Source organism: Elgaria multicarinata, chromosome 3 (assembly GCF_023053635.1).
Source record: "Elgaria multicarinata webbii isolate HBS135686 ecotype San Diego chromosome 3, rElgMul1.1.pri, whole genome shotgun sequence".
Lineage (NCBI taxonomy): Eukaryota > Metazoa > Chordata > Lepidosauria > Squamata > Anguidae > Elgaria > Elgaria multicarinata.
Window position 1 is genome coordinate 160,543,380 of NC_086173.1, and position 22,871 is coordinate 160,566,250.

The 22,871-nt window shown below is 46.5% G+C and overlaps 1 protein-coding gene across 3 annotated transcripts; it reads left to right on the top strand.

Moving 5' to 3' along the window:
• The first annotated feature begins 62 nt into the window (after positions 1-62).
• On the top strand, positions 63-22,398 carry LOC134396162 (zinc finger and SCAN domain-containing protein 30-like). 3 transcript variants are annotated; one of them, XM_063122557.1, is made up of 5 exons: positions 63-124; positions 6,032-6,174; positions 10,048-11,061; positions 14,389-14,530; positions 19,642-22,398. In XM_063122557.1, exons 3-5 carry the CDS (start codon positions 10,246-10,248, stop codon positions 20,733-20,735), a joined length of 2,052 nt encoding a protein of 683 aa, XP_062978627.1. In that variant the 5' UTR covers positions 63-124; positions 6,032-6,174; positions 10,048-10,245; the 3' UTR covers positions 20,736-22,398. The 3 variants fall into 3 exon arrangements, with proteins under 3 accessions (XP_062978627.1, XP_062978629.1, XP_062978628.1); XM_063122559.1 differs by lacking the exon at positions 6,032-6,174 and having other exon boundaries at positions 64-124; XM_063122558.1 differs by lacking the exon at positions 63-124 and having other exon boundaries at positions 5,597-6,174.
• The last annotated feature ends 473 nt before the right edge of the window (positions 22,399-22,871 follow it).

Genomic DNA, 22,871 nt, shown 5'->3' on the forward strand with positions numbered 1-22,871 from the left:
CCTCCTCCTCCTTCGGCGCCTCTCTAGGACCGGGGACTCTCTCGCTTTAACCCTCCCCAAAAGGAAGCCTTCGGTGGGACGCCGGTGCTGCCGCCGCCCTGTGCCAGGGCGTCCTCTCCCAGAGGTGAGGGTGCATGGTTTGCTTGGGGGTGGCCCCAAAGGGTCGCTTGGGTTGCATGCGCCCAGCGCCTTCTTCATTTCTACAGAGATGGACAGACAGGTAGACAGCTGGACAGCCACCTGTCAGGGATGCTTTAGGGTGGATTCCTGCACTGAGCAGGGGGGTTGGACTCGATGGCCTTGGAGGCCCCTTCCAACTCTGCTATTCTATGATTCTGTGGTTCTATGTAGCGGTGTGGCACCACATCTGACAGCATAGTGTGGGCCTGGTGCAATGCCGTGGCGTCTGGTGGCAGCAGGCCCCACTGCTTACTTTTGGGGAGCACCTCTCCAGCCCCATTTTCATGCAGGTTGTCCCTGCACCCTCCAAAGCGACGAGCTAAGAACAGCTGTTTCGGTTGGAGAGACTTCTTGGGCAGCTGTCATGGGAGATAAATGAGATGTGTGTGTGTGTGTGTTTATTCCTTCAGTCGCTTCCGACTCTTCGTGACTTCATGGACCAGCCCACGCCAGAGCTTTCTGTCAGCTGTCGCCACCCCTAGCTCCCCCAAGGTCAAGTCCGTCACCTCCAGAATATCATCCATCCATCTTGCCCTCGGTCGGCCCCTCTTCCTTTTGCCTTCCACTTTCCCTAGCATCAGCCTCTTCTCCAGGGTATCTTGTCTTCTCATTATGTGGCCAAAGTACTTCAGTTTTGCCTTTACTACCATTCCCTCAAGTGAGCAGTCTGGCTTTATTTCCTGGAGTATGGACTGGTTTGATCTTCTTGCTGTCCAAGGCACTCTCAGCATTTTCCTCCAACACCACAGTTCAAAAGCATCTATCTTCCTTCGCTCAGCCTTCCTTATGGTCCAGCTCTCGCAGCCATAGGTTACTACGGGGAATACCATTGCTTTAGCTATGCGGACCTTTGTTGTCAGTGTGGTGTCTCTGCTCTTAACTATTTTATCAAGATTTGTCATTGCTCTCCTCCCAAGAAGTAAACGACTTCTCATTTCCTGACTGCAGTCAGCGTCTGCAGTAATTTTTGCGCCCAGAAATACAAAGTCTGTCACTGCCTCTACGTTTTCTCCCTCTATTTGCCAGTTATCAATCAAGCTGGTTGCCATAATCTTGGGTTTTTTTTTTTTTTTGAGGTTTTACTGCAACCCGGCTTGCCTAAATCTGGCTTTGGGCTGCATCAATTCCCCAATAAGTTTATTCTGTTTCAAAGCTGCGTTTGGGGTAAGAAACCAGGAATTTAGGCCCTTTCTACACCTAAGGATTATCCCAGAGAAATGGAGGGATCGTCCCTGGCTGCTCCGTCCCGGGATCCCCTGTGTGGCATTTGCATGCACAGGGATGATCCCGGGACAATCCCAGGGGTAAAAAGGCAGGTGTAGAAATGGCCCTAGTCACTGGCTTCAACCTTGTCCCCGCAAGTAGGGGATGGATTTCACTGGTTCCGCATAGGACGGTGAAAATGTCTCGCTTCTTAAAGACACTGCAGCAGGACGCGTCAAGGAAAAGCAATCGGCCCTGGAGAACAATTCCTGTGTGGCCAAGAGCAGGGAGAGGATTGCATCCCATAAAAGCACTATGGTGAAAAGTGCTCCCTTAAAGCAGCTGAGAAGGAGCCCAGATCACCAAAGTACAGCTGTCTCTCCCACCCTGTTTTGATAAGCATGTATGTTTAGTCGGTGTATTTATCTCTGCGTCGGTTGCCCGTATTGGAAACACCGCAGAGTTAAGAAATAGAAAGAACTCCCCTTTCCTCGATCGCAGAATAATTCTGTTCATATCCTCCAGACCGTAAAAAAACCCAGAGGGCCCATAGATGTCTGAAAACGCCTGGCTACACAGAACAGTTCTGGAAAGTAGAGGGGTGTTGTCGTTTATTCCCCCGATCTATTCTGCTTGGGTCAGACCTCACCTAGAGTACTGTGTCCAGTTCTGAGCACTGCACAATTTAATAAAAAGAGATGGGCAAACAGGAATATCTCCAGAGGAGGGTGACAAAGGTGGTGAGGAGACCCGTGAGGAAGGATTGTTTTTTTTTTTTATTGCATTTATATCCCGCCCTTTTTTCCTCCAAGGAACTCAAGGTGGTGTACATAATTTTCCTCCTACCCATTTCTATCCTCACAGCAACAACCCTGTGAGGCGGGTTGGGCTGAGAGTCTGGGACTGGCCCAAAGTCACCCAGTGGGTTTCCATGGCTGAATGGGGACTAGAACCTGGATCTCCCGACTCCCAGTCCAACACTTTAGCCACTTTAGCCTGGAAGAGAGATGATTAAGCGGCGATAAGGTAGCCAGGGCCAGCCCTACCATTACGCAGGCTCATGCGCCCGCATCAGGCAGCAGAGTGACAGGGGTCACTCAGGGGTCCTTCTCCACGAGCCTCTGCCAAAGGAAGTGAGGCAGGTGGCTACCAGGAGCAGGGCCTTCTCTGCTGTGGCACCCCGGCTGTGGAATGAGCTCCCTAAGGAGGTTCGCTTGGCACCTACATTATATGCTTTTAGACGCCAAGTGAAGACCTTTTTATTCTCCCAGCATTTTAACAGTCTATCAATAAATTTTAACTCGGTGTTTTAAATTTGTATCTTTGCATTGCTGCTGTTTTTATCTGGTTGAGCTTTTATATTGTATTTCATAGTATCGTTTTATACTGTTGTTTGAATGTTTTTAATTTTTGTGAACTGCCCAGAGAGCTCCAGCTATTGGGCGGTATAGAAATATAATTAATAATAAATAAATAAATAAATAAATAAATGGTGCCGCTCTCACCTCCGCTGGGAGGGCCTGTTCTGGAGAGCTTTGCCAGCTGCTCTCCCGCTGTGGCATTTGCCACAGCAAGAGAACAGCTGGCAACGTTCTCCGGAGTGCCGTGCTGCTTTTTCTTACTGCGGTCACGGGGGCCTTGCAAGAGCTTGGCCGAGCGCTCACAACTTCTCATGAGAATTCGGCCGAGTTCTCGCGAGAGTTTGGCCAAGCTCTTGTGAGGGTTCCGCTGAGTTCTCGCGGGAGTGACACTGCTGGAATGGAGCACAAAGCGAGCACAAGCCCATATGTGGGCGGGCACAAGTGAGCAGTCGGGCATGATGGAGTGGGTGGGCCGCAGTGGAAGCCACGCCCCCAATGCAAAGCCCCTCCTCTTTCCCCCACCTACCAGGGATTTCTCATTTTTTGTGCATTTTTCCTCTTTTCAAAAGTTTGAAATGCCTCTCACTTGTTCTCAGTAAGAGCTTTCAGCTGAAATCTGCTATTATTGTTGTTGTTGTTGTTGTTGTTGTTGTTGTTAATTTTTACTCCAGTCTCTTTTGCCTTCTCTGCAATGCGGCCCCTGGGAGCTTCTCTGATAATGAATTTGGCCCTCGGGCCAAAAAAGGTTCGAGACCCCCAATGTAAAGGAAGCAGTGAATTTTCGTTCTCCGTTATTCCAGAGTTTTGGACTTGAACTGGCAGGTTCAAATTACAAGGAAGGGGATTTTGACAAAACATTAGGGAGAACTTCCTGATGACACAAGCTCTTCTGGCAATTATTATTATTATTATTATTATTATTATTATTATTATTATTATTATATAGCACCAACAATGTACTTGGTGCTGTACAAAATATACAAATAAAACAGTGGCACAGGCCGCCTGGAAGGTGATGGACTCTTCTTTATCTATTTTATTTATTTATTACATTTATATACCGCCCCATAGCCGAAGATCTTTGGGCGGTTTTCAAAGATTAAAACATGGAACATTAAAAACACGGAACGTTGTTAGAGATTATGAAGCAGAGGTTGGATGGCCCCCTATTGGAGATGCTGTAATTGCGGATTTCCTGCCTTGGCAGCGGGTTGGACTAGATGACCTTTGGGGTCCCCTTTCCGCTCTAGGTTTCTATGATGATTATAATATCATGTGTGAGTTCTTGCTATTGGTTCCTTCCCCATGTCCATCTACGAGGCCCCACCCTTGAGCCCCTCAGTACATCCCCATCTCTAAGAACGCAAACACTGTTGTATCTCTGGTCTTTCATAAACCGGCTGACACCATATTGTCTTGGTAAAATCAACCATTTTATTCAGCCTTCTAGTACTTTCTTTACCACAGTGTGCAGTGAGTGCTCTTTATTGCCCCCTCTGGTAGCCTGAGAGAATGCATCCTTGACTATTTCTATATATTGCATCCCCTTCTTTTTAAAACAGGCTACCCCTTATTTCTTATCAGGAAAAAAATACCATTGAACGGGCTCTCTCATGCTGGTACATAATCCTTCCAAATCTTTGGCCTTAATAATCAACGATATCTGGAATACTGCCTTTGATCTGCTTGCTGCGCATGTGAGATAGATCCCACTGCTGACACCATGTTCTAGCTCTGGTCTCTCATAAACAGGCTGACACTACCCTATTTCTTCGATTCTAAGATGCACTTTCCCCCCCATATAAACATCTCTAAAAATGGGGTGCGTCTTAGAATCGCGGGTGTGTCTTAGGGCTTTTTTTTCTGTTGGTGGTACTGAAATTAGGGTGCGTCTTACAATCGATGGTGTCTTACAATCGAAGAAATACGGGTATCTTGTCTTTGTAACAATCGTTTTATTCAGCGCTCCAGTACTTTCTTTACCGTAATGTTCTTTATTGCCCCCTCTGGTAGCCTGAGAGAATACATCCTCGATGTTTCATCTGTGTATTCCAACATCCTCGCTTCTCACATTGGCCAACCAGATAGTCCCAGGAAACTCACAAGTGGAGCATGGAGGCAATAGCCCCTTCTCCCTGGTTTAACCCTCCCCGCTAACTGGCATTCAGGCTCTGCCCCCTCTCTGCCCCACCAGATACTGCTATGAGGCTCCTCCCCATCCCATCAGGCTCCACCCCTGTCATTCTGCCTAGCTCTACCCCTTTCTCTCCCAGGCGACTCCCTCTGAATCAGCCTTGCAAATAAGGGCACACAACTTACTAGCCTGCAAATTTTACTACCCTGCTGGGGGCCGGTAGAGAATTCTGTCCATCCTAAAGCAGCCCACCGCACTTCTGTGCTGGGCGTGGAATAGGGGGGCTTCCCTCCTCTGGCAGCTTGGGCGCTGCTGTGGTCGCCCCCATGCAATCCCTTGTCGCCTATGGCGATCAGGTTGCCATTTAATCCAAGGCTGCTCTTAACCTCGGAAACCAAGCACCAGAAATCTTGCAGCCTCAAATCCCAGCAGCTGATGCCACTGTGGGAAAAGGCGCCATACCTGTTGAATGTCTGCCTGCCTGCATCCCTTGAAAGAATAAACAGTGACCCCAGGAAACCTTTCTGAAAGGAGGGGGTGGTGGAAATTGTAAGTGTGGAATGTGGGGAGAGGGAGATGTTTGCGTTTCCACTCATGCAGCGCAAGGGTTAAAATGGCAAATGTGTCATTCCTAGAGAGGAGCCTATGTGACAGGTCACATGAAGAAGTTAAAAAAAAGAAAAAAAAGAGTTTCCACCTTTCCGGTTCCTTCCTCCTTTTTTCCTTACTGGAATCAAAAGTGCCTATTTTTGAAAGTTTTCCTCCAGCGCTTTTAGTGCATTACCTGGATGATGGGACCTGGCCGAAGATGAGTGATGAGTTTAAGAGGGGAGAAGGACAAAGACGGAAGAGCGGAAGAGCGTTGGATGTTGCCTATGCAAATAGGGATTAGCAGCTAGACAGCTCAGTAGAGCCTCTGTACTCCGCGATAGGATATCTCTGGATACCCAACGCTGGGGATAACAACGCCTAGAAGGACCTTTGGGTCTAACCCAGCCGGGCGCTGGTGTTCTTTGGACGGCGGGGAGGCGAGGGTGACCCCATGCAAAACAGGACAATCGCGAAGAAATCCTAAGAGTGCTTCGAAAGAGATTGTGCAGCTGTTATCGGCCTTTCCCTCTGTAACGCAGCTTCTTTTCTCTTTCGGGGAAAGAAGAAAGAAGCAGGGTTGGGAAAACGCGGGAGGGTGACAGGTGGAAGACGCCAGTGCCTGGATCACACCTGTAAAGTTCTGCGAATGAGGCCGAGCGACTGTATGACCAAAGGCTCGCTGGGAACCGACCCAAATTCTAGCACGTATGTATTCTCTCACCTTCGACAAGCTTCAACAGCTGGTGGCAACGGAGTGCTGAACTAAATAGATGGTCTCTCTCTGTCTCTCTCTCTCTCTCTCTCATAATACTGGACCCTCTCACTCAAAACACTAGAGGCCAACGGGGCCATCCCATGAAGCTGATGGGTGGGAGATTCAGGACAAATAAAAGGAAGGACTTCTTCACACAGCGCAGAGTTAAACTATGGAACTCACTCCCACAAGATGTAGTGACGGCGACCAATTTGGATGGCTTTTAAAGGGGGTTGGATGAATTCCTGGAGGAGAAGGCTATCAAGGGCTACTAGCCCTAATGGTTGGGTGCTATCTCCAGTATCCGAGGCAGGAAGCCTGTGTGCATCAGTTGCTGGGGAACATGGGGAGGGTGCTGTTGCGCCGTGTCCTGCTTTGTTGGTCCCTATCCGACGGCTAGTTGGCCACTGTGCGAACAGTGTGCTGGACTAGATGGACCCTTGGTCTGATCCAGCAGGGCCCTTCTGATGTTCTTGCGATGTTACGCTTGGGCAACCCACAATTCCCTGTTCTGACACAGCTCTTGATAGGCTCAGGAGTCTCCCTGCGATCGACCTTGATGTCTGATTGGCCAAGGCTAGAGCTAGAGACGGGGACCCTTCTCAACTATTCTGTGAGAACCAAAGGAATTGGGTGCAGGTGCTTAATCCAGAAACTCCCTTTGCGGGACACAAGGGTCCATAAAACCATGCCTCCTCTCTCAGGACTCGCCAGTGTTCACACTTGGGACATGCAGACTTCTGAGCTGCACAGAAGTCTTTCTCAAACCGGATGTTGAAGACACAATAGGTTGGATCCAGATTGAAACTGGATCAAATACGCTGGCGGAAGGGGACTATCCAGCCCCTCTTTCCCACAGCAGCCCCACCCCCAAATGCTACACAAGGAGACCCCACATTATTATTATTTATTTATTTATGTATTATTTACATTTTTATACCGCCCAATAGCCGAAGCTCTCTGGGCGGTTCACAAAAATTAATGGGCTGTGATTATTTTATTTATTTATTTATTTATTTATTTATTTATTTATTTACATTTATATACCGCCCCACAGCCGAAGCTCTCTGGGCGGTTCACAAAAGCTAAAAACACTAAACATTAAAAATATACAAAATTTAAAAAACGTCAGAGACATTATCGAGAGGAGGAGGAAACCCCTCCCAAATTGGGCAGGGGGTCTTTCCATGAGCAGTGCTGCTCCTCTTCTGGAAAGTCCTCTCACGGAAGGCAGATCCTCGATCCAACCCTGATCAGCAGAGGCGTTCTAGTTCCCAGTTGAGAACAACAACCAGAAACCTAGAAATATGAGCCACCATCCTAAACACACTTCCTTAAACAGTCTTCCTCAACCTAGTGCTCTCTGCACGTGTCAGACTACAACTCCTTCTCCTCATCTCTCATTCTCTCTTACTGTCAACGATATTACGCTTACTCCAGTCAAGGAAGCTCGTAGTCTTGGCTTTATATTTGATTCCTCGCTCTCCTTTATTCCTCATATTGAGGCAGTAGCTAAATCCTGTCGTTTTTTTCCTGTATAATATTGCCAGGATTCGATCATTTTTGTCTGTCTCTTCTGCCAAGACGCTTGTTCATGCACTGGTTATTTCTCGGCTGGACTACTGCAACCTTCTTCTCTCTGGCCTTCCTTCTTCTCACATCAGTCCGTTGGTTTCTGTCCACCACTCTGCCGCTAAGATCATCTTCTTGGCTCGTCGCTCTGACCATGTCACTCCACTTCTGAAATCTCTTCATTGGCTTCCAATTCACTACAGAATCCAATATAAACTTCTCCTGTTGACCTACAAAGCTTTTCACTATCTAGCTCCTTCCTATCTCTCCTCTCTCATCTCACCCTATTGCCCCGCTCGTGCTCTTCGCTCCTCTGATGCCATGTTTCTCGCCTGCCCAAGGGCCTCTACTTCCCTTGCTCGGCTCCGTCCATTTTCTTCTGCTGCCCCTTACGCCTGGAACGCTCTTCCAGAACATTTGAGAACTACAAGTTCAACCGCAGCTTTTAAAGCTCAGCTAAAAACTTTTCTTTTTCCTAAAGCTTTTAAAACTTGATTTTGTTCTGACTTTATACTGTTAGTTTTACCCTACCCAGTGCCTGTTTACCCTACCCTGTGCCTGTTTGCATTCTCTTCCCCTCCTTATTGTTTTATTATGATTTTATTAGAATGTAAGCCTATGCGGCAGGGTCTTGCTATTTACTGTTTTACTCTGAACAGCACCATGTACATTGATGGTGCTATATAAATAAATAATAATAATAATAATAACTCCCATCATCCTGGGAGATAATGGGACAACTCTTGCCAGCAAGAATTTTAAGCTAAAATATGCCGATTTATAATAAACCTATGCCAACTCAGAGTAACAAAAGCATACTTACCTATTTTCTCATAAACTGACTGCTTAATAAACTAGAATTTTGGCTAGGATTGACAGCAAACTGACCAGTCCATGGTTTCCTGAATCCTTTATCCCTTTTTTTTGAAGATGGAGCTGTTTACTTGTGTCCATTCTTCCAGCCCCACTACCACCCTGGTCACCTAAGGTGAACGTATGGAAAGGAGGACAGGGCTCCTGCATCTTTAACAGTTGAATAGAAATGGGGAATTTCAGCAGGTGTCATTTGTAGGCATGCAGCACCTGGTGAAATTCCCTCTTCATCACAACTGTTAAAACTGCCCTCTTTTGTATCTAGTCACTCTGATATAGCTCCTGCAGGTTTAGCAGTTGTTATGAAGAGGGAGTTTCACCAGGTGCTGCATGCCTACAAATGACACCTGCAGAAATTCCCCTTTTTATACAACTGTTAAAGGAGCCCTGTTCTCTTTTCCATATGGTCACGCTACCATTACCCAGTTTTCCATTAACCTCCCCCCCAAAACTATCAGCCAACATTCCATCGCCAGTCCTCACTTGGCTGCTTTGAAGGATCCCCTCACCCCTAAATTTATTTATTTATTGCATTTTTATACCACCCAATAGCCGAAGCTCCCTAGGCGGTTCACAAAAATTTAAACTGTTCGAAGTATAAAACAAACAGTATAAAAACATATAGCTTTCCCCCCCACCTAGAGATGTTTTGTACTTCTGCAAAGCCTCGAATGTCCCAGACCTACTGATATCTCTGTGCATTGACGGTAGGATGACCATATGAAAAGGAAGACTGGGCTCCTGTATCTTTTAACAGTCTATCAATAAATTTTAACTTGGTGTTTTAAATTTGTAATTTTGCATTGCTGCTGTTTTTATCTGGTTGAGCTTTTCTATTGTATTTTATATTATGGTTTTATACTGTTGTTTTATACTTTGAATGGTTTTCATTTTTGTGAACCGCCCAGAGAGCTCCGGCTATTGGGCGGTATAGAAATGTAGTTAATAAAAATAAATACGTAAATAAATAACAGTTGCATAGAAGAGAGAATTTCAGCAGGTGTCATTTGTATGCATGTCGCACCTGGTGAAATTTCCTCTTCATTACAACAGTTAAAGCTGCAGGAGCTATACTGAAGCTACACTGTGACCAGATTTATAAGAGGGCAGGGCTCCTGCAGCTTTAACTGTGGTGATGAAGAGGGAATTTCACCAGGTTCTCCATATATGCAAATGACACCTGCTGAAATTCCCTTTCCAATACAACTGTTAAAGGTACAGGAGCCCTGTCCTCCTTTTCATAGGGTCACCCTAGTTGACGGTGCCGTAGCGGTTACAAAAGGAACGGCACTCACCTCTGAACATTGGCAATAGAGGGAAGGATATTCATGTCTGCTTTCTCATTCCCGTGTCGGTGTTTTTCATTCCCCCACATGCAGATGCCCCTTGTGTTCTGTTCTCAAGATTTCCTGGCTTCTTGTGTGAGCTCCTGGTCGTCTAGAGACCCCGCTGAGAAAGCCCAACCCATCCCTTGAACCTCTGGGGCTGCCTCTGACAGAGTCGAGGCATTGATCCGGCTAGCCCAGAGCTGCCTGCTGCCGTCTTAAGGTCCCGGATAAAGAATTCGAGTGAAAGAAATGGCAGTAGAGCAGTGTGAAATGGCAGCCCTGGACCCCCACCACGAAACGCCCACGGAAATACAGGAAGTGCCGCCCACAATTAAAACCGAGGAGCCGGACGCCCCAGTCCTTGAACCCGAGATGGGAGCAAAGGGATCCGAAAAGGCTCCTCACGTTATCCAGGCCGGGAGCATTCGGGAGTTTCTGCACAGGACGTCGGGGAAGCAGTTTACTCAGATCCCGGGCGAGGGGCTTCTTCAGCAGTGGGAGTCTCAGTGGCAGGAGTTCCTGAGGACCCTGGAGTCCCCCTGCTCAGTCTGGGGAGCCCCACAGTTGCCCACGGACCACGCCCCGTGGGACGACGCCAAGGCCTTCCTGGCCTCCTTCGAGCAAGTGGCCGAGGCCTGCCGGTGGCCCAAAGAAGAGTGGGCGGCCCGGCTCCTGCCGGCTGTCAGCGGGGCAGCCGAGCAGGCCTTTCGGAGCCTGGAAGCCAGGGACAGAGAGGATTATGGGAAAGTGAAGGCGGCCATTTTGAGAGGGGACAGCTTCAGCCGGGAGAAGAAGCGCCAGCAGTTCCGGCATTTCAGCTACCAGCCAGCCGAGGGGCCGAGGGGGGTTCACAGCCAGCTTCAAGAGCTTTGCAACCAGTGGTTGAAGGCCGAGAGGCACACGAAGGAGCAGATCTTGGAGCTGTTGATCCTGGAGCAGTTCTTGACCGTCCTGCCCCGGGAAATGCAGAGATGGGTGAGGGAAGGCAGCCCAGAGACTTGCGCCCAGGCGGTGGCCTTGGCCGAGGACTTCCTGCTGACACAGCCTGAGGAACGGGAAAAACAGGTGAGAACGCATTTCATCCTGATCATCCCAGGAGTGTGTGTGTGGCATGGAGAGCGCGGAACAGCTGGGCCCCCTTGGCAACAGATGTGCTGTGTAAGGCAGGGTGACCCTATGGAAAAGAGGACAGGGCTCCTGTCGCTTTAACAGTTTAATAGAAAAGGGAATGTCAGCAGGTGTCTTTTGCATGCAAGCAGTGCCTGGTGAAATCCCCTCTACATCACAACTGTTAAAGCTGCAGGAGCCCTGCCCTCTTTTGTATCTGGGCACTCTACAAAAGAGGGCAGGGCTCCTGCAGCTTTAACTGTTGTGACGAAGAGGGGATTTCACCAGGTGCTGCATGCCTACAAGTGACACCTGCAGAAATTCCCTTTTATTATTATTATTTGTATTTATTTATTTATTTATTTATATACTGCCTTTTCTGCTCAAGGCGGTTTACAAGATTAAAACATGTACAATTAAAACATATAAATATAAATTACGAAAGTTAAAATAGAATTAAACCTACATATTTTCTACACAACTGTTAAAGATGAAGGAGCCCAGTCCTCCTTTTACATATGGTCACCTTACGTAAGGGCCAAATTGGATGCTGCAACTGCCTTTCCCCAACCGTGTACCCTCTAGAGGTGTTGGACTACAACACCCACCATCCGCCGCCAATCCTGGGTGTTGTGATCCGACACCACTGGAGGGCGCTAGGTTGGAGAAAGGCTGTGTGACGTCCAATTTGTATTCACATGCAGAAATTCTGTGCTTAGAATTTTAGATTGTATGCGCCTTGGAGAACAGACCTGACCTCTTTGACTCAGTTCAGGCTGGTGCCTCCTATTTCAGTGGGGCAGTGAATCTGTTCTGGGTTTCACACAGAACCAGTCAGAACTCTAAAGGAGCTATCTAAAGTGCTGAAACCTACCCCCAAAATGGGTTCAGCACCTTGGATATCTCCTTTAGGGTTCTGCGAGGTTCTGACCAAAACCCAGAGTGGGGTCACCACCCCACTGACATCAGAGCTGCTTGGGTTTCCTATAGCATTGTGCACTTTTAATTATTTTTTAAAAAAGATTTTATTAATTTCCCAAAGCAAAATAAATAGAGAAAAAGAAAGGGGGGTGGGGAAAGAAAAAAAAAGGAAATAAAAAAAGGAATGCATTCAATTTAAATTGTATTATTGATAGAAGATAGCACACTTACCTTCTCTTCCTATTTTTCCGCTCTACTTTACAGTCCAAGACATACATTGAATCCATGAGCTGCTTAGAAGTTTTCTTTATCATTCTTCTGTATATCAAGCTTATATTTACTTTCTTTTCCATCATCTGATGAGACGTTTGACAAATAGTGCTGTGCATATTTTAACCCATATCAATTTTGGCTTGTGTGGTTTTATCCTGGTCGTGCTTTTTATATTGTATTTTGTATTTGTGTTTTTAAATTGTTGGTCGTTTTATTATGCTCTTCACGGTTTTAATTTTTGTGAACCGCCCAGAGAGCTTCAGCTATTGGGCGGTATAAAAATGAAATAAATAAATAAATAAATAAAATTGTCCCTGATCAGTATATAGAATAAAAACTGCTGTGTTTTAGAAGTCATAGAATCATAGAATAGTAGAGTTGGAAGGGGCCAATAAGGCCATAGAGTCCAACCCCCTGCTCAGTGTAGGAGTGTTTTGACTTTGCCTTAGCTAGTTTCAGATGGTATGTCATAAAAACATAAGAACATAAGAAGAGCCCTGTCAGATCAGACCAAGGGTCCATCCAGTCCAATACTATGTCCACACAGTGGCTAACCTGCTAACACAAGCAGGACATGGTGCAAAAGCACCTCCTGCCCATGTTCCCCAGCAACTGGTGCACACAGGCTTACTGCCTCTGTTCCTGGAGGTAGCACATAACCATCAGGACTAGTAGCCACTGACAGCCTTCTCCTCCAGGGATTTCTCCAACCCCCTTTTAAAGCCCTCCAAATTGGTGGCCATCATGACATCTTGTGGTGGTGAGTTCCATAATTTCACTCTGCGCTGTGTGCAAAAGTACTTCCTTTCCTTTGTCCTGAATCTCCACCAATCAGCTTCCTGGAATGACCCCTCTGGGTGCTAGTATTCTGAGAGGGGAAAAATGTCTCCCTATCCACGTTCACATCGTTCATAATTTTGTATATCATGCGTAATGTAAATTTTTCTGTCCAGGCTGTTTGTCATAATTCCAGATACACCCATTTCAATGTTAGAAGTTCTGCAGTTTTCCAACTTTCAGCTATGAGTCTTCAGGCAGCCATCGGCACGAACTCAATTAAGTCCTTCGATGACACTTTTGCATTTTATTCTTCCCACAATGTTAAAAAGGCCAACGCTGGTATCACATATATAGTTATATGTAATTATTATTATTATATTTATTTGTATTCCGCCTTTTGCCCAATACTGGGCCTCAAGGCGGCCTTACAAAGTTTAAAACATACATTGTAAAACCTAGGGGAAAAAATGTACATTTTTAAAAAAACACCCGTAAATATTTAAAATACACAACAAAATTATAAGTCGTTAACATAGATGGAGGACCAAATTACTCTCCAAAGGCCTGCTGGAACAAACAAGTTTTAGTCTGCTCCCGAAAGCCCATCAAGGAGGGAGCCAGCCTAGCTTCCCCGGGAAGAGAGTTCCAGAGCACCGGAGCAGCCACCGAGAAGGCCCTCTCCCATGTTCCCACCAAGCATGCCTGTGAAGAAGGTGGGGCTGAAAGAAGGGCTTCTCCAGAAGATCTCAAAGCACGGGCAGGCTCATAAGGGAGAATGTGGTCTTTCAGATAACCTGGACCCGAGCCATATAGGGCTTTATAGGTCATAACCAGCACTTTGAATTGTAACAGTTGCCATTTCTGAAAATAAAATGTTCCAAAACTGGACTTCCTAAAGCACCATGCACCTTAATGGCACTATACTTACAATAAAAGAGAATGTCTGTCTGTCCGCCCGCTAGGGGCTCGAAGACTGTAAAACCTATACACCTCAAATTTGGCCTGGATTCCAAGGGGATCTTCATGGTGTGAACCTCGGAGCTATTTGGTTCTTTAAAGGCATTAATGGATGTTAATTAATTTAAATATGCCTATGTGTTTGAAACCTACAGAACCACCTTTGGTCCCTAGGTGGCGGACTCCCCTAACCAACACATTGCTTTGCAGTTTTGAAGCTGGGGATAGAGGGCAGCTGTAAACCTCTGTCCCTCAGAAAGGGGTGGGCAGACCCTTCCCTGGGCAGGGTGGCAGCGGACTTGGATTCCTACTCGTAAGGTTCATTCACCCTTTTTTGATTGCTGTATCCCGTAGGAGACACAGGAGCCCAAGGAGGCAGACATGACTTGGCCTGAGGCCGAAGGGACTCACCTGGTTCCGGAGCCCGCAGAGGTGTGCACAGAAGACTGCTGGGAGATCAGCGTCGCCAGCGATGCCAGTGCCCTGTTGGGTAAAGGTACGTCATGCTTTTAACCAGTGATTGGGTCTTCAGTTTCCCAGAGGGCCATGTTCCCCGGCTCTACCCCCCTTTCCCTCCTAACCACTGATTATTTGGGGGTTCCCTGGCTTTTGTGCAGGACTGAGTGCAGAAAAGGGCTGTTAAAGGGATCACAGGGCTGGAAGATCTCCCCTATGAGGGAAGGCCCTGGTTAGGCCTCATCTAGAGTATTGTGTCCAGTTCTGGGCTCCACAATTCAAGAAGGATGCAGACAAGCTGGAGCGTGTTCAGAGGAGGGCAACCAGGATGATCAGGGGTCTGGAAACAAAGCCCTATGAAGAGAGACTGAAAGAACTGGGCCTGTTTAGCCTGGAGAAGAGAAGATTGAGGGGAGACATGATAGCACTCTTCAAAGACTTGAAAGGTTGTCACACAGAGGAGGGCCAGGATCTCTTCTCGGTCATCACAGAGTGCCGGACACGGAATAACGGGCTCAAGTTAAAGGAAGCCAGATTCCAGCTGGACATCAGGAAAAACGTCCTGACTGTTAGAGCAGTACGACGATGGAGCCAGTCACCTAGGGAGGTTGTGGGCTCTCCCACACTAGAGGTCTTCAAGAGGCAGCTGGACAACCATCTGTCGGGGATGCTTTAGGGTGGATTCCTGCATTGAGCAGGGAGATGGACTCGATGGCCTTGTAGGCCCCTTCCAACTCTGCTATTCTATGATTCTATGATTCCCCCACTCCATGTCAAAAGGTTGAAATGCCTCTCCTAAGGCTTAGTTGCTGGCAGAGAGAGCTTTAAGCTAAAGTACACTGATATTTTTGGACCTACCGATCCAAACAATACGTCCCCCCCACCCCCAGAACGTCTCTGAAAAAAGCCTCTAATGAAGGAGAGACCATCACCTTTCTCAGGCAGCCACAGCTGAATGACTCCATGCCATCAGGAACCACGATACCTGACGGAACTTCCCGACACGAACCTCCCCGTACACTACGATCAACTTCTAAGGTCCTCCTCCAGGTGCCTACCCTGAGGGAAGCTCGGAGAATGGCAACAAGGGAGAGGGCCTTTTCAGTGGTGGCCCCGCAATTATGGAACGGTCTCCCTGATTAGGCTCGCCTGGCATTGTTATCTTTTCGGCGCCAAGTCAAGACATTTCTCTTCTCCCAGGCGTTTAACCACATTTAACAGCATGTGCTGAGTTTTTTAACTGACCCCAGAATAGTTGTTTTAAACAGGTATTGTCTGTTTTTGTTCGTATTTTATGCTTTTTTTTATTAATACTTTTATTAATTTCCCACATAAACAGAACACATAAGGAAAGGTAAAACAACAATACAAACTATACAAACGACATCACAACATAAACAGCTACTAAAATGGTCACAAATACATAAGGCTATATTCCATTTAAATCAGCCTTCCTCAACCTGGGGCGCTCCAGATGTGTTGGACTGCATCTCCCAGAATGCCCCAGCCAACTGGCTGGGGCATTCTGGGAGTTGTAGTCCAACACATCTGGAGCGCCCCAGGTTGAGGAAGGCTGATTTAAAGCGATCTTCATGTCAGAAGGCAAGGGTCATGTTTCTAGTTTACCAGGTCCGAATTTCATAAAAGCAAGTAAGGATATTTATCAAATGCAAGAATACAAGTTATATATAAAATCCACATACAAATAAATCATCCTTTTGCTGTTCTTTTATATATTCCATAAAAGGTTTCCAGTCCATTACATATGAAGCTATTGTTCTTTCTTTTACAAACGCCGTTAGTAAAAGAAACATTTCTGGTTTCATTTCTACATTTACTTTTAAAAAAAATTGCATTAATGCATGTATTTTAACCCAGTATTGCCTTTGCCCTTTTGCAAGACCACCACATGTGGTAAAATGTTCCTTCTTGCTCTTCACACTTCCAACAGTATTTTATGTTTTTGATGGTTTCAAATTTTGTATATTTGTTTTTCATGTTCCCTGTTTTTAACTTTTGTAAACCGCCCAGAGAGCTTTGGCTATGGGGCGGTATATAAACAGAATACATCATCATCATAATCATCGTCATCGTCATCAGGAAGTCCTGGGTGACCCTTTTCAGATGAACACGCTAAGTCACAATTGATAAGCATTTTGAGCTGAAAATTATGGTTTAGCGTATCGTGTGAACCATTCGTAAACAGTCTGCCTGCAAAGCCACGGTTTAAACACACTCGGTAACCATTTGTTGCAAAAGGGTTAGCATCCTAACCATGGCTTAGCATGTTGTCTGAACTGGCCCAAAGTTTGGTTAAAATTATTATTATTTATTTATTTATTTATTTATATAGCACCATCCGTGTACATGGTGCTGTACAGAGTAAAACAATAAAATAGCAAAACCCTGCCGCATAGGCTTACATTCTAATAGAATCATAATAAAACCATGTACACTGATGGTGCTATATAAATAAATAATAATAATAATAATAATAAGAAGAAGAAGAAGAAGAAGAAGAAGAAGGGGAAGAAAATGCACCAAACAGGCACAGGGGAGAGTAAAACTAACAGTATCAAAGTCAGATCAAAATCAAGTTTAAAAAGCTTTAGAAAAAAGAAAAGTTTTTAGCTGAGCTTTAAAAACTGCGATTGAACTTGTAGTTCGCAAATGTTCTGGAAGAGCGTTCTAGGCGAAAGGGGCGGCGGAAGAAAATGGACGAAGCCGAGCAAGGGAAGGAGAGACCCTTGGGCAGGTGAGAAACATGGCATCAAAGGAGCGAAGAGCACGAGCGGGGCAATAGTGTGAGATGAGAGAGGAGAGATAGGAAGGAGCTAGACAGTGAAAAGCTTTGTAGGTCAACAGGAGAAGTTTATATTGGATTCTGAGGTGAATTGGAAGCCAATGAAGAGATTTCAGAAGTGGAGTAACATGGTCAGAGCGGCGAGCCAAGAAGATGATCTTAGCAGCAGAGTGGTGAACAGAAACCAACGGACTGATGTGAGAAGAAGGAAGGCCAGTGAGAAGAAGGTTGCAGTAGTCCAACCGAGAAATAACCAATGCATGAACAAGAGTCTTGGCAGAAGAGACAGACAAAAATGATCGAATCCTGGCAATATTATACAGGAAAAAACGACAGGATTTAGCTACTGCCTCAATATGAGGAATGAAGGAGAGCGAGGAATCAAATATAAAGCCAAGACTATGTAAATCCCCTTTCCTTTCACTCAAACCTTCTGGAACAACAGAGACCCAATTTGCTCCGTCCTCTGTGTGATGTCTCTCCAAATATTTAAAGATGGCTTTCGCGTTGTCTCTAAATCGTGTCTTCTCCCAGTTACACATACCCAACTCCTATAAACAAAATAAGGCATAGAACTTTGGAGTTGGCAGGGACTTTGAAAATCACCTTGTCCAACCGGTGAAAGACAGTGTGGTATAGTGGTTAGAGTGTTGGAGACTCCGGTTCAAGTCCCCACTCAGCTGTGAAGCTCACTGGGTGTCTTTGGGCCTGTCACCGGCTCTCAACCTAACCTACCTCTCAGGGTTGTTGTTAGGATAAAATGGAGAGGAGTATCAAGTACACCACCTTGGCTCCTTGGAGGAAAAGGCAGAATATCAATGTAAAAAAGAAATAAGTAGAAGTAGCAACCCAATTTCTATAAACAAAATAAATCATCATCCACAACTTTATTACGGTCACCGACCCCATGCACGAGAGTAGGGCAAAATTACATACACATTTGAAAAGTATACAGCAGAATCAATTCTGGGGAGACCTTATTCTCGTAGCATTCAAAAAGAATTTTGCAAAAGCCTCGATTTCTCTGTGGCCCTGAATAATGAAGAAGTGCATTAATTTCTAAACTGGTGTCAAGTAATAATTTCTCTCTAATCTTTGCATAAAAACAACAACAGACTCCTATATTTGATTCAAAACATCTATTATCAAACCGAAATTCACAGTGAGTGAATTTGAATTTGAACTCAAATTCACATTCAAATTCAATTTCAATTTGAATTTGAACTCAAATTCACATTCAAATTCAAATGAGAAGCGGGCCCTCTGGCAGTTTGTCTAAACCAATAGTGTCAACTAGAGGTGTGAGACGAGGCTGTGTTTTAGCCCCATTTTTATTTAATTTTTTTTTAGTGATTTACCATCTGCTTTGAATATTATTGACTCTCACCCTCCAAAACTGGCTAACTCAAGGATTCCAATTTTACTTTATGCAGACGATGCTGCACTACTTTCACAAACCAGGGTTGGCCTCTTGCTTCTGTTGGCAGCGTTTACCAGCTACTGTGATACCAACCAATTAACAATGAATTCTGACAAATCTAAAGTGCTGACTTCTCAAGACGCAAGCGGACCTATAGGTAGTCCATGAATGGTAACTATATAGAACAAGTCTCTGGCTACAAATATTTGGGTATATACTTTCACAAATCATTTAGCTGGTCCTTAGCTGGTACGGCTGCTGCAATTACGAGGTTTATTATCATAGAATCATAGAATAGCAGAGTTGGAAGGGGCCTACAAGGCCATCAAGTCCAACCCCCTGCTCAATGCAGGAATCCACCCTAAAGCATCCCTGACAGATGGTTGTCCAGCTGCCTCTTGAAGGCCTCTAGGGTGGGAGAGCCCACAACCTCAACAGGCAACTGATTCCATTGTCGTATTGCTCTAACAGTCAGGAAGTTTTTCCTGATGTCCAGCTGGAATCTGGCTTCCTTTAACTTGAGCCCGTTATTCCGTGTCCTGCACTCAGGAAGGATTGAGAAGAGATCCTGGCCCTCCTCTGTGTGACAACCTTTTAAGTATTTGAAGAGTGCTCTCATGTCTCCCCTCAATCTTCTCTTCTCCAGGCTAAACAGGCCCAGTTCTTTCAGTCTTTCTTCATAGGGCTTTGTTTCCAGACTCCTGATCATCCTGGTTGCCCTCCTCTGAACACGCTCCAGCTTGTCTGCATCCTTCTTGAATTGTGGAGCCCAGAACTGGACGCAATACTCTAGATGAGGTCTAACCAGGGCCGAATAGAGAGGAACCAGTACCTCACGCGATTTGGAAGCTATACTTCCAAAATAGCATTTGCCTGCTGGTGTGTGTGTCCTCTGTCTCTCTTTCATTGACTTTCTCTTTTCCACCAGATCCAAAGCTGGACGATCCCAAGACGGCGGAAAAGAACAATAACCAACAGGCCAGTCCTTTGCAAGCAAAACCGAAGAAGGCGTCGCCGGCAAGAACTGGGCGAGACGCCGCCCAGCCTTGCGAGCCGGGAGAAGCCTCCGGAAGCTGCAAAGGGCCAGTGAAAGAGACGAAGAAAAGCCCGAAGAAAAAAGTTGGCAAGAAGCTGAATAAAACCCCGCCGGGGATCCAGAAGAGTAAACGAGAGACCAGGTCCCCTCCGGGTGGGAAGACCTTCAAGTTGAAACCACCCCTTGTCTCCCCGTCGAACGTCCGGGCCGGAGGGCCTCCCTATAAGTGTACGGACTGCGGGAAGAGCTTCTGCCGGCGCTCGTACCTTTTCCAGCACCACCGGATCCACACCGGGGAGAAACCCTACAAATGCTCCTACTGCGACAAGAGCTTCCGGGAACACTCGCACCTCACCAAGCACGAGCGGCTGCACACGGGCGAGAAGCCGTACACATGCACCGATTGCGGGAAGAGCTTCCGCCAGTCGTCCAACCTGCAGAAGCACCTGAAGATGCACATCGGGGCCCCCATCTACAGGTGCTCGGAATGCGGAAAGAGCTTCAGCCAACGCTCCAAGTTCTGCCAGCACCGTAAGGTCCACGCGAGGGGGAAGAGCTACCCGTGCTCGCGGTGCGGGGAGTGTTTCGACCAGGCCTCGCTCCTCTATGAGCACCGGCAGACCCACACGGAGCAGAGGTCCCACAAGTGCCCCGTGTGCGAGAAGACCTTCATCCACCGGTCCAGCTTCCTGAAGCACAAGATGACCCACACGGGGGAGAAGCCCTACAAGTGCTCGATCTGCGGCAAGGACTTCAACCAATCCTCCAACCTCCACAAGCACTACAAGATCCACACGGGGGAGAAGCCCTATAAGTGCCTGACCTGCGGGAAGTCCTTCACCCAGAGCTCCCACCTCAGCCTCCATCAGAACACCCACAAAGGCTTCAAGTCGTACAAGTGCTTGGACTGCGGAGACAGCTTCACCGACCGGTCGCACCTGATGAAACACAAACTCAGCCACGCGAAGGCGGCCACGTCAGCCTGAGGTCCCCACGTGCTTTTGGAAGGTGAAGGAATCATGTTTTTTTTTAAAGGCAGAGAAACAGGGTTAGATTTTGAATCTCTCCTCTGTCATGAACTCTTTCGGAAGCTTTGGGCACGCTCTCTCTCTCTCTCTCTCTCAATTAGACCCATCCATCTGCAATATGGTGGAGGGTAATACTGATCTACCTCGCAGGGAGGTGGTATGGACTGCAGAAGCAGAGCGCCCGTGAAATGCCTTTGGTGATGGATTTTGGCACAAAGACAGGAATATAGGAACATAGGAAACCCTACCTGGAGATGCTGGGATTCGAACCTGGCACCTTCTCCACGCAAAGCATGTGCTCTACCCACTGACCTATGGCCCCTCCCCAAAAGGACTTGCGCCGCTCTGAACGTTAGAGGAGGAAAATGTGTCATAGGAAAAAGGGGGTGGGTTGGAGAACAGGTTGCCAAATATTCTTTTGTTAAGAGACTTTCTGTCGCCATAATTGGATGAATTAGAGGTGAGATTCTTGTTCTTCCTAAGGAAGTCTTGCAACCTCTTCAAGGTTGATGTATTTATTACAGCAGGGGCTCAGGCAGTTATGTGAAACTGTTCATGTACGTAAAGTAAAGCCGGCGGCCATCCCAAAGCGGGGCCGATGATCACATCAACATCCTGCCTTAGGGTGAACATATGAAAAGGAGGGCAGGGCTCCTGCAGCTTTGTTGTGATGAAGAGAGAATTTCACCGGGAATTTCATGCATACAAATGACACCTGCTGAAATTCCCTTTCCAATACAACTGTTCAAGATGCAGGAGGCCTGTCCTCCTTTCCATAGGGTCACCCTACCATTGATAAGCTAACGAACATCTGCAGTAGGGTGAAAAACTGTCGTCTGGCTTCAGGCCACAGTGGATAAGACTGAATTTCCAGATAAGTTGTAATTCGAAGTTTTATGCTGGGGTCTCCCTTTAAGATTTCTTTATTCCAGAAGGGCCAATCCTGGGAGGCTGAAACGTTCCTCTGCTGGAATTTTCGTTGGGGAATCGTTTCCAGAAGACCCTTGCCAGCAGAAAAGAATGGATGGGCATAAAAATCTATTTCCGCACCAGCATCATCTGCTTCCTGGATATGGGAACGGTGGCATGGAAATGTCTGCTTCCAGGTGGCAGAATGATTTGCTACCCGACTGCACACAAGGCTAAATTTCCAAGTGGCGCAGAGTGGTAAGCGGCAGTTACTGCAGCTGAAACTCTTCCCACGGCCTGAGTTCGATCCCAGCGGAAGCTGGTTCTCAGGCAGCCAGCTCAGGTCGACTCAGCCTTCCATCCTTCCGAGGTCAGTAAAGTGAGTACCCAGCTAGCTTGGGGAAAGGTAACTGCGACTGGGGAAGGCAATGGCAAACCACCCCGCTACAAAGCTGGCCAGGAAAACATCAGCGAAAGCAGGCATCCCTCTAGGAGTCAGCAATGACTCTGCTTGCACAAGAGGTTCCTTTCCTTTCCTTCCCCATATGATGTTGGTAACCTGGGCTCCATCTAGCAGCCCTGTGCAGCCCTCAAAAAAGGAGAATTCTTCTTCCCAGGATTTAAGTTTATATTTTAAAAAAACCTGCAATGTTTCTTAATTAATGAAAACCAGTGAATTGGTTTTAAAATCATTTTGATCACTTAATATATATATATATATATATATATATATATATATATATATATATATATATAATATATATAGTATATATACACACACACACCGGGGTTATATCCAAGTATTGCCTTCCATGAGAGGAAGTGGCGTGTTCTATTTGCAGAAGGACCGCTTGATTTTGGGGAATCCTCCTCATCACAGCTCACGCCATTCAGCAGGACCTCCTGACTCTCTGGAGGGGTGCTGTGAGAAAGAGGGGAAACCCACTTCCCCCAGAGAAATTGTTCCAGAGTAAATCTGGATCCTACGAAGAGCCTGCGTGACCAGTTACAAAAGAGGGCAGGGCTCCTGCAGCTTTAACGGTTGTGACGAAGAGGGAATTTCACCAGATACTGCACACATACTAATGACGCCTGCTGAAATTCCCTTTTCTATGCAACTGTTCAAGATGCAGGTCCTCCCTTTCATGGGGTCACCCTAGTTTTTAAAAGCGTGAGCTTATTTTT